We start from the raw sequence: 12557 nt of genomic DNA, 5'->3' as shown, positions 1-12557 counted from the left end.
GGCTATAGGAGAGTAGACTCAGCGTAGTTTCCATGCAATATCAAGTGTGGGAATGTTTAAAGCTGCCGCATGGCTTTATTTCTTTTCAATTTATAGCCTTATTTAATTTGTCTTGTTGCTGCAGAATCTGATAATTACACCCCTTTAAGCAGCTTTACAGTAAGTTTTCTATCACTAACTCCGATCCTCAGTCGAGGCGTCTTAATTACTCGTTACCTTTTTACATTTTGCCACTCTCTATCTCTTCCCTTTTTTGTTTTGCACTGAAATGTTACAATACTTGCTAGTGTCCTATTCGCTACTCATTAATGCATGCCTCGAAAAAGGCCAAAACAGCGGCCATTGGTGCCTATTTTTGGCTCTTAGCATAAGGAGTTGTGAAATATTACTATTTTGTTTTGTCGCGGATTTAAAACGTCTTTTTTATTTATGTTGTTCTACCTCAATTTTAATTTTACTGCTCTATTTTTTTTATGAAAAAATATCACCATTGGTTGGTTACTTCTGAATGCTAGTGGCTAGCCTGGTAATTAAACAACTGAAGCAACTAATTAACATCTTTAATGTTCTTACTAATTAACATCTTTAATGTTCTTAACATGTTAATTTTTTTTTTTTCTTACGGGTTGTTCCATGGAAGATGAAATGTCTCCCAAGGAAATCTGAATTAATGAATTAAAAAAATTCAACATAACCAAATCCAAATATGTTTGCGTATACATGTATAGTTTGAAACTTGATGTATGTTTATGGTATGCAAATTAAAGACTGAATATTTCTCTTACAGTTGGTCTAGTAAGTCAATTCTAGTTCACATAATGAAACACCAGTTAACACTAAAACCCAATACTTAATGTTGTATAAAATTTAGGAGAAGCCCATAAACAAGAGACTGTTTTTGCGAATTGAAGAGCTAAAAAAAAAAAAGAACAAGCATCTCTTGAATGGACCAATGGAAACATCTCCTGAGCTTACTAAACGAACCTCAAGATGAAAACGACCCTTCACTTCAACAAAATGAAAGTGGGTTCTCAGCTCAGATCACGCCTTTGATCAAGTGACGATACCCTGTTCTTATCGGGATTCTATGGTCCGTCCGCACGGGCTTTTTCTTTCCTTATCGGTCTTGTTTACTTCTGTCGTTTCTTGATCTTGATATAGCTAGCTAAATACACCTTTATCACTCTCTCAAATATATGTACGGCTATATATTTCATATCTATATAGATTTGTTTTTATCAAGTTTGATGCATGAAAGGGTTGTCTTTTGAGAAACAGGTACACTCCTCTGAGATGCATATGAATGAGATATATAATTATGATGTTGAGAAATATTGTAATTATTCCAGGTAATATAAAGTTCAATCATAATTGGGTAATATAAAGTTCAATCATAATTGATGTGCAAATTGAACGAGAACTATAGTACCTTACTGCCGGGAGAAAAAAAACAAGCAGGCTTGCTTCTTCTTCTTTTTTTCTTTTTTCTTTTTTATTTTCTTTGCGCTTGTGAAGGAGTTAATCATAATTGCGCATGTAGCTTAGGTTGTTTGTTCATAACAAGAATGTTTTGGTTTCTAATGCCCAGATGCCAAGCAAATTAATTCTGTGTGGTCATTCTCCCTGTCTGCGTATCATTGTTTCTTTCTCCTTGGTAATGGATTGCAACCTGTTCTTGTAGTTCCTTGGGCTTTTTCTTCCCTTGTTTTTATCTTTCTAGCCCCATAAAGTGGACAGAGATAAAATTTAACCTGAATTTTTTAAAAAAAAAAATAAATAATAACAGGGATGGTGAGATAACCCTAAAAATTTAGTTACTTCACTTCGTAGCTAGTATTTTCTTTTTCCTTTTCCTTTTCTCTTTTCATTTTTAGAATAAAATGCTAGAAAATCAAAGCTGTGGTGTGATTGTTTGGTAGTAAAAGTAAGAGTATGTTTGGTAACGTGAAAGCAGTTGTTTTTTTAAATAATTTTTTGTGTCGAAATGCATGTTAATGATATTTTTTTATGTTTTAAAAATTATTTTTAACATTAATATATTAAAACAATCCAAAACAAACAAATCATATTAAATTTTAATAAAAAAATTTAAATTTTTTAGAAACACGGTTTGCACGGTATTCCGATGTCTAAATATAGTACCAAATACCAAAAATCTCCAAGTGTTTCATCCATGAACTGAAACTCGACGTTCAGATGACAATTCCCCAAGTATATGGATAATTCAGATCTTTTTGGCAAGTTTGAATGTTATTTGAATTTCTTTCGCTTGATAATATTTTAGGGAAATAAGTTTTAGGAGAAAATAAAAAACACAAATAATTCATTTCCATCCCAAGTTTTTAATCCTGTCCTCTATTGAAAGGATGAGGAAAATATACTTGTTAGATTTTGATATTGCTAATTTGGAAATGGGCTTGTAATCGTTATCAACCACGAGAAACAGGTCCGTCTCTTGTACAAGTCCGGCCTTGCAAAGAAAACCTTCCTTTCCTTTCCTTTTCCCTCCAAGCCATCTTATGGACCACAGCAGAATCATGTTACGAGTAATTTTGAGCTTTATTTTTATCCCGAGATTTTTTTTCAAGAAAAAAAAAAAAAACATATTTTCATCAGCTTTGCAGTTACAGTTACAGTTTTAAGTTTTAAAAAAACAATAAATTATAACCTGTCCTTAATCAAAATAATTTTTAACATAACCCATGCAAAACTTTTCAAATTTATAACCGAGACAACACAGACTACATCACAAAAGCAATCAATCATGAATAATACTATTATTCATGTCACCAATTTGATGGAGAATCATACGTGAGGTGTGGACTTGTTTTCGGTCCTTAACATGTACATGTCTGGTCTAATGAATGCAGTAAGAGTTGCTATTCGAAAACAATAAATTTTAGACAAGAACAACTAAACATTATGTGCAGAAAACAAATGAATTGAAATCTTAAAAGAAATTGATACAATCGTGGGGTTTCTTGGTATTTCAGCAATGATCATAATGGTATAAAAATATTACCAATACGAAACTCTCGGTAGTTTCCAGTTTTTGTAGGATTGTGTTTTTACATATTGAAATAATGTACATTTTCTTTTGGTTTCTTTTTTGGCATGCTTGATTATGTGATCTTGAGATATAATTTTATAATCAAAGGTCGATTATGAAATAACTAAGACTTGCCTTCACCTAACCTAAATGAGCCAAATTTAACATTTACAAGCTCGCCAGCTGCACGCTCTGCTTATGCAATGGCAGCTCGAGCTCTCCCCAAAAACATCAGATGCATGTGGTGTTGTCTCCCTATTACCATCAGTCAATGGTCCGACATTATGATTCCTGATTGATGGTTCAATTTTGTTAGAAGTAACCTGGGGCTTATTGCTCACAGTGCCAGAAGCTTGAAGATGATGAGATCCTTGTTTGCTATCCATATTATGGTACGATGGACCCCATTGGAAAGTGGAGATAGAGGAGAGCGCTCTGTTTGGTAGGAGCTTGAGGAGGTGTGGCTTCAGCCACAATCTGCTTTGATCCACCTGGAGATAACATAAAGGGTCAGATATTATATCCGAGTCATGCAACAGACAACCAAAAATGCTTTCTCAAAAAAGGAAAAAAGAAAAGACAACAATAAAAGCCAAGACAGGTCAAGAAGTAGGCAGTTAGGCCTAACCTAAACTTTAAAATGTTTCAAAATTAGATTGTACTAAGTTTGTTTATTTCATGAACAATTTTAAACGAGCCGCATATTCAGCCAAGATCAAGTTTTTTGCATGTTTAGACATTAACAAGCCTATGAAGCCATGTTTCAGTTGAAGAACTCTACATATGCGCTAATCAGACATTATTTCTGGCAAATAAAGTTGTGGATGCACACCCATTGGTCTAATAGTCTTCCTCCAAAGATGAGAAAACACATCTTTCTAGTTGGGTGCGGTGCTCATATACCCTGTACAAGGCTTACAAAAACAGATATTCTGAATCCACTTTGTCGCTTTCATGTAATTGATGATGCGGATTCGGAATCATCAGTCAAATATTGTTATCTAACATGGTACAGAATTGTCTACATTGCTTAAGAATAGAATGCATGATATCATCTCTAATTTTAATAAGCATCATGAAGACAAAGACATCATCCTAGGAAAACAGGCTAAACGTAAATGATTCAAATACGATCCCAATTGGCAAAGATTAAAAGTTTGTAGCGTTGAGATGGTAAAATATACTACCTTAGATCCACATTACTGCTACATTTGAACCCAACCCAGTACCAGCACATGGGGTTGGCATAGCACTAATTAATCAACCAAATAACAGGCAATTAACCCAAACAGCCATGAAATATCTCCATATACTTGACATCTGGATCAAATTGAATTTACTCCTTCATAGCAAGGCTAAGGTGATGATCACCATATTTGTACTGTAGCTTAAACAAAATTCCCAACAGGCTAGCATAACAAATTAAACGACGTGTGCATAAACACCCCAAGGACCAACAATCAAAGAGTTATAGGAAGGTGCGTTCGGCATCAAGATCCTAAAAACGCTGCTCTGGATCTAGATCTTGATCATTGTACTCGATTAAATGTGATGTCCCAACTCATCTCAAATCGAGGGAAAAAAACTACTTGCAGTAAATAAACTTACCAATGACTTTCAAGAATGGGAACACGCGCAAGTACAAACTAGAAGAACAGCTCCAATATCTCATATGCAGCCCATATATTCTTTTCCCATGTTACACGTTCAACCTAACAAAATCAAACACCAAAACGCTGTTTCTTTAAAACATCATAATTACTAAGCACATGAAAGAAAAACAAAAGGCAATTCAATAGTAATTATGAAAATCATCCAGAAGGTGGGTGCCTACTCGAATTCGAGCCATTGCTTCTCGTCCAGCCTGAAGAAATTGCGCATATGTTTAAGCTGCAAATCTCTCTTATTTTGCGGCAATTTAATGCGCGAGATTGCCAAGTTCAAGCATGTTTTGCTACAGAGCAGTCATCAAATATAAAATTTAAACCATCTAAAAAAATCCCAACATAAATTGGAAAAAAAAAATCCAATTTCAAACTAATGCAAATAAAGATAAAAAAAAAAAACAAAAATGAAAATGAGAAGAGAAGATACCATTTAGAACCAAAAACGCCTCTGTTGAAGAGTTGGTTTAAGAGGGACATTGATCGATGCTTAAACAGAGACGGGTTTCTGGTTATGATTCAGTTCGAGGTTGGTTTTCTCGATCGTCGATCTTAATACAGCACAGTTAACTATATTGCTCAGGTCTATGTCCACGGCAGTTTTTCTCAATTGAGAATAAAACAAGAAAGATTGAAAATACTTCGTCTTCTTTCTCTGCGACAAATTTTGATTTCAAGAAGAAATCTGATCCGTCCATTCTCTTAAAATGTAAAACTGCTTCCCTATTTGTTTCCATATGTATAAATCACCAAATCCACGTGGAAAATAAAAATAACCTTGTAATATTTTTTTATTAATAAATATCAAATATATTATTTTATCTTGATAAAATTATACATGCCGAAAATGAAAAGACTTCTACCTGTATAAAGTAATATTTATTCTCTTGTGTCACAGTGCAAAAAAAATATGTGCCAATAAATTTAAATCTGTTTTATTCTTAAAAATTAAATTAATTTATATATCACACACCACCTTAAATAATATAAAATAATCTTTTAAATCATTACTTACACTTTATTTTGACAATTAAAACTATGAGAAAAATATTTAAAATTAGATTCATAAATATCAATAATTAAAATTAAAAAAAATAATAAAAACAATCACTTCTAGATGTCATGTGTTACTGATCAAAGAACAGAACATTAAAAAAAAAAAAAACAAATGAGACAATAAAAACTCATTTTAAATAAAAGCTCATTTTATATCACTAGGAGAAGAGAGCATGTGTCCTCCAAAGTGTGTGACATCTCCGACGTACTGATGCATGCATGTTTTTATATTTAAAAATCATAAATTAAATAATAAATTATGTTATAACTCTCAACAAAACCAGGAATTATAAAAAAAAAAAAAATGTGAGAAAAGGCAATAGCTTAATTTTTTTGTCCTTAAGATCATATACATGATCTCATTGTATTCTAAAAAAAAAAGACAACAATACCCTTATCTAACAGTGTTAGTTGTTTTATCCCAATAAAATTTTAGTGTTTTTATATTTATAAATATTTAAATAGATATAATATCTTTAAATAAATCTACAATAACTAATGCATTATATAAAAGGATAAAAATACTCCTAATTCAAAGACAAACAACCTTTATTAAGAAAGATAAAAAAGTCACTACATTATATTATTGAATAGGAAAATATAAGGGAGAATATAGTGTTTTTTCCTGCCTTCTATTTTAATTGTTTTGTAATTTTCATAAAATTATAATTTTAGCAACCTGAAAGTGTTTGTCGATGTCCGTAACGCAACAGCTCTTGTCTCAACGCTAAAAATATTCAAAACACCTTTTTTTTTTAGATGAACAAAAAAAATAAAAAATTAATTAAATTAAAAAAAAATCAATTAAATTTTTTTAAAAATCAATCAGTTTGATTTTAATTTTACAAACCTGAAATTAAAAGAATTAAACCGAATTTAAATAAAAAAAACCGGTTTAATTTTTACAGGATCGCTCAAGCTCAAATTTTTTATAGTCATGTGCTGTGTTGTCATTTTGAGAACATGGTTTATTTACGAAATGTCCGCATGCTCTGTAGAGCAATACTTCAGGAAACAGCTTTCGAAAATATTTTTTATTTATAAATATATTGATAAAATATTTTTTAAATATATAAAAACAGTTTAAAAATATTATTTTAAAATAAAATAATAAAAAATATATTTTTTTTAAAATACTTTTAAAACATAAAATCAAACAACTTCTTATAGTGATTTTATATATAATAACAATGACATGCTCTTTTGAAGCGGCAGCCATCACTAACCCTGCAAGGATCTGCAGACAGACTGAGATTCTACCATTTCGCAACGCATCGAATAAAAATGGCTCATAACCTCAGAAAGTTGGTCTTCATATGCTATTCCAATGAAGCCAATACGATTACGATAATCCAGAAGGTGAATAACCTATATAAGTTTTGAGTACAGCCATTTTTATTTGAACATCTTCTGTGTGTTATGCTATAGCTATCCATGAACATCATTTGAAGTACCAACCTAGCAATCTGCCATTATACTTCATAATTCTCATTGAACAAACACCATTGACTGAACTGAAATTTGCCTTGGTTTCCGGCTCCTCCTAAAAATTAGCATTGTTAACTAAATTTGAAAAATTGGTCGGGAACGGGTGGCTGTCCCAATAGCCAGAGGCAGGTCGAGGAAATCGCATAGAGAACTGTAGCATGGAAATAATACTTTACTTAGCCGAGCATCTGGAATCAAGCCACGCAATAATATCATCAAAGACTGCAAAGATATTGGTATCAGGCTCCCCTTCAAGAATGCTGTGATAGGCCCCTTCATAGAGCTTCAGCGTTTTGTCTTTGCTAGAGGCCTTCTGATAGAGAAACTGGCTAACTAAAGGATCTGTCACCTTATCAGCAGCTCCATGAAGAATCAACAATGGGGATGAAACCTGCAACATGAGTGAATCGGTCAACTTATCTTGATATTTATGTGTGCGTGTGTGTGTGTAACATCAAAAGCACACACTGCGTTGTTGAGGCAACAAAGATAGATGAAGGAATCATGAAAAAACAATAAGACAAAACCCAACCTTTTCCACTTGTTTCTCAATATCCTTGGTAGCATTTAGGAGCTCCACAGCAGTTTTCAATCGCATTTGGTCATTGTAACAGATAACATTATAGTCGGCCTGAAGTAGAAATAGAGCAAAGATTTTTTTATGTGAAAGCATCTAGGGAATACTGAACATTTGAAATTTAAAACACACAATTACATCTACCAGAAAATTCCAGGAAGAAATTTGTGACTTCTTTGAGTGAACATTCACTCACTTATTGATTTTCAGATTTTTTTTATGGACAACACATGAGTTCTTGAATGTTATAAAAGAGAAAACAAGTTGACGTGGGAATGTTGCAGAAGTTAGGAGAAAGCAGTGAGCCCTGTTTTACAGATTAGTGACGGATAAGTTTCTCTATGAGGTTAAGATTTGATCTATATGCTAGCAGATTTTGAATTATAAGTATAAATGCACAATAGGGTTTTCTTTATTCATATTAGCAGATTCTGAATTATTGGGTTTACTGGTTATAATCAAGTAGATGTTCATTTTGCATTCAAATACGAGAAATGCTATAGTGATGTTCAGAAGGCAATTCATCGTGGTAGAAATGAAGATGCATGGATCTTCACTTAATTGTAGTCATTGGAAAACCAATCAAATGACCTATTGAAAAGCTTGAGGAGCATATTATTCATCAATGCTGTAAAGTTGTCAGACAAAACCAACATAAAACCAATTAATTTTTGAAATAAAGCAACAAAGTTACTGGGCATTTGAGGCCCAATAATGAGCTTGGTTTTCAATTGTCACGTTTAAAACACCAAACAACATGACAGTGAGGCTCGTTGTGGCAGCAAGTGAAAGGATTGGTTCAATATGATACAAGTCTTCTGAACAGAGAGTAAATAGAATACACACCATTTTTCTTTTCTTCAGGTCTCTGAAGCAAAGTGCTGCTAGATCCTTCTGTGGCAAGAGCTTTGCTTTTGGCATAACTTTAGAAAGAAGAATTAATGCCTTAAGAACTGGTGCTGGGGGCTGAACATCCTCTGCAATCTTGGCAAGAACTTGAGGTTAGAAAATCTTAAAGTAATCATGAGTAGCTTTCTGCAGATAAAATAGTTATGCTTGCAACTTAAAAACCCAGTGAAGTCAGACCCAGAAAGAGCAAACAAATATTAATCCACGCATCTTTTTATGAAGAGCGATGATGATCCTACCCACCTAAGTGATGATAACATAATAGTGATCAATTAGCAATAGCAATATCATGTGTCCCCATTTGCAAAATTTAAGAAGCAAACAGCTGGTTAAACTCAGGTGCAAATTGTAGCCACCACTCTTTTCACTGGTCAAAAGAATCACAGACAACTGTTTGAGATCCTGCATCTGCCGTATTTTATGTTAGCTTTCCAGTATCAGATGCCATTGATCTATATTGTCAGGCCAAATTTGATCAAGAAAACCATGTCTTTCAGAAAGTTCAATTCCTTCCTGAGCACTATTTTAATCATTATGATAAGGGCTGTTTGGTAAAGAAATTGTTGAAACCTCCAAAGCAAAGCTTTTTGCCAAAGACTATATACCAATGCTTTGCTTGTCTCTGATAATGATGAAACCAGGCAAGGTAAGAGCGGTGACAATAAATCACTTCGCAAAATTCAAAAATCAGTATGCAGAGCTAAAGGACCACATATGAGCATATTCAGTGAACTTGGTAACATGTCTTAGTGATGATAAACTGTTCTACAGTCTGACTAGAACTTCCTCTGCTGAGGCACGCTATTAACCTCCATGGCAAGCAGAAAACTGTTTGTCAAACATGAAATTCCTAACAGAAACCCACGAATATATGAACATAGCACACGAATTTACGACGATCTATTAGTATGCTACACTCCAGGATATGAGCTGGCTAGGCATTTATAAATATGCTTTTCCAAATTTGACAGCATACTGATGCACTTCTTCAATCGGGTACCAAATTTAGGGGATTTGCTTTTTGCAAAGTGCAATTAACTATTTGTTCTCTCATGAAATAAGGGAAGGGAAGCTTGTAAATAATCCACAAACTTAAACAGGCGCAGAAATGCAAATGGATTACCAATGAGCTCATTAAAAAAAATGGACTCACTAAAACTATCTCTGTAATTGGAGAAAGGACGGGCTTACTCTACACATAGGGGCTACAAGGATTATGCCATCCCATGCACGTGGTTCTTTTAGATGAACTTTGAGAGCAACAGCTCCTCCCATGGACTGCCCCAGTAAGAAGCAGGGCAACCCTCTTAACTCAGGACGCCCTGCCAATCATGATATATAATGAATCAGAAATTAAAAATTCCCAGTATTTATGTGTATCAAATACTAAAACAAGAAATAATCACAATAACTTTATAGCCATTGCATGACAAGATGCTTATCGAACCTTTTATTTTTGTGTACTGTTCAATAACATTGTCAGCTAATTCATCAAAGCTTGGTATGTAACCATGCAATCCTTCAGATAGGCCAAAACCAGGATGGTCCAAAGCATAAACACCATACCCAGATGCAACAATTCGGTTTGCAATACCTGAGATTTCAAACTCTCCAAATATCATACACGGAATGTTACCGGTGAATCTATGTGAGCATATAAAAGATAGAATGACAAACCTTCAAAGAAGAAGGTACAGGTATCACCATAACCATGGCAAAAAAACACAGCGCCTTTCATTCGAACTCCAGGTTCCGGAATCCATCTTTTGCAAAAAATTTCCGAACCTCTAGAATTCCTTTCATACCACTAAAGAATCCAATAATACAATCACCGAGATTTAATTAACAACCACATTAGCATCTAAAAACAAGGTGATAATATGACTAAATGAATTCATTTCAACCAAACCAGTCGAAAATAACTCCAAAAACGTCTTCTTCTTCTTTTTCCTTCTCTTTATTCCCCTTTCATCAGGACAATATGGAAATTAAATTCAACCCGGCTCATAATGTTTGGTGTTTCCAAATAAGAAAATTGAATTACAGATCAATATTCACGTAAAGAAAAGGTACCTTTTCATGATCGAAAAGAAAAAACTAAATGTGTAAACAAATTTCAAATTGAAAAGGGAGATGCTCGCTTATAGAGTAAGAAGTGCTAAGCAACAAATAGTAGTGGCCGGAGAGCGGCAGTGCGTACCTCGTATGTCTTCCCTGGAGGTGTCATCTATCCACCAGTCAAAACCCAAAAAAGGTAACATCAGTCACTATCCATGTAAATTCAAGAGATCAAAACAGGTACTACGATCGTGATCAGATCGAGAAAACAAACAAACCTTGAAAAGTGGGTGATCAAGCTCCTGTTGCACTTGAGCGAAAGCTGATCGAACCCTTCTGCGAGCTGGTGCATGGTCTAAATTTTGCGAAGCAATCAAGTTCAGCTCTTCACTCACACCGTCTATTGGCTTATTCAACTTAGCGGTCACGACAGCTGACTGGTGGGTCCTTGATGACATTGGAAATGGTTTAGCATTTGGATTAATATCAGGCCGATGAAAAGTAGGTAGGAACCTTTTTAGCGGATGGATGATCGGAGATTCAAGTTTCCGGCGAGAGAGAGGGGGGTTAGGGGGGCGGAATCTGAGAGTGAAAGAGAGATCCATTGACAGAAGAAACGAACTACGAAAAGTGAAAGAAATCTTCCACTTAAAAAAGAGTTTGTTCTGGACTACTGCCTTTTGTTTTCCTTTTCTTTTAATGTGCGTGCGTTTCTTCAATTTTCGCAGCTTTGCACGTGGTCTTTTTTATTTTGTTCTTCCATGTGGTCGGTTTTGACGGTCAACGATAGTCAATTTTGTGGTATAATCCACATAATATCTTTGAAAATATCTTTTTGTCTTAGCTAGGTGGGTCATTCGATTCGATTATACGAGGTCGGATAATTCTTTTTAGCAAAAAAAAAAAAAATATATATATATATATACAAGTTTTAAAATGTGTTTTTTAATTTAATTATAAATAAAAAAAACTATGGATTTATTTAATTAAATATATCAATAATCATTTGTGTTAATAAATATAAAATAATAAAATATTAACATGTTTATTTAACTCGTTTCATTGTAAGTCTACTAAGTTCTTTTAAAACACAAAAGAATTGATGTGTGTGTATTATTAATGTGTTTTTTTGACATAGAATAAAAGTATAACTTTAAATCAAAAGGTTAATACTTGTATATAATAAAATATAGTAAATATTATATATATATATATATATGTAAAATTTCAAACTAATTTTTAGTACAGCAAAAGAATTAAATAATATTGCAATTATTACAATAAAATATTATTTTCTTTGTCTTTATATACTAAAAATTATAATTTTGTCACCACTATAGTAAAAATAATTGGCAAAATTTATAACTATACCATTTCTTTACAAAAACCATAATTTCCTTTTAGTATATTTATAACAATCATATAATTGATTTAATAGCTAAAGGAAATAGTGATGATGGATATTAAAAAAAAATGCCATTTATCCTTTACTTATTTTTTTTATTGTAGAAATATTTATATTCTCAAATCCATACGTATCCAGGAAAGGTTTTATATCAAATTAGAAAAATTAGTAAACAGACTTGATAAGTTAGATAAATGCACAGATAACAAGTTGGACTTATATGTTAAAGTTAATCAACATCAGACCGTGACTGAGTCAAGAGTGATATGCTGGTTTAGTCAATTTGTTTTCCAATAAAATAGGAATAATCCTAGTCACAAGGAATTTGTTGCAGTATGATTAGGAAAGTCA

The 12557-nt window shown here is 33.1% G+C and overlaps 1 protein-coding gene and 1 long non-coding RNA gene across 2 annotated transcripts; both read right to left on the bottom strand.

Moving 5' to 3' along the window:
- Positions 1-2920: 2920 nt before the first annotated feature.
- Positions 2921-5420, bottom strand: LOC118045436 (uncharacterized). Its single transcript, XR_004686982.2, has 4 exons — positions 5144-5420; positions 4884-5003; positions 4658-4761; positions 2921-3540 (listed from the first exon to the last, which is right to left on the bottom strand). It is a non-coding gene; the product is annotated as an uncharacterized lncRNA (long non-coding RNA).
- Positions 5421-7066: 1646 nt separating this feature from the next.
- Positions 7067-11503, bottom strand: LOC118045458 (caffeoylshikimate esterase). Its single transcript, XM_035054108.2, has 8 exons — positions 11080-11503; positions 10944-10970; positions 10421-10550; positions 10191-10337; positions 9935-10065; positions 8681-8818; positions 7790-7888; positions 7067-7648 (listed from the first exon to the last, which is right to left on the bottom strand). The coding sequence occupies exons 1-8, from the start codon at positions 11404-11406 to the stop codon at positions 7430-7432; spliced, it is 1218 nt and encodes a 405-aa protein (XP_034909999.1). The 5' UTR covers positions 11407-11503; the 3' UTR covers positions 7067-7429.
- Between the last annotated feature and the right edge of the window lie 1054 nt (positions 11504-12557).

This window comes from Populus alba, chromosome 10, assembly GCF_005239225.2.
Source record: "Populus alba chromosome 10, ASM523922v2, whole genome shotgun sequence".
Classification (NCBI taxonomy): domain Eukaryota; kingdom Viridiplantae; phylum Streptophyta; class Magnoliopsida; order Malpighiales; family Salicaceae; genus Populus; species Populus alba.
Note: the sequence above shows the minus strand (reverse complement) of the source record. Positions and strands in the feature narration are given on the sequence as shown.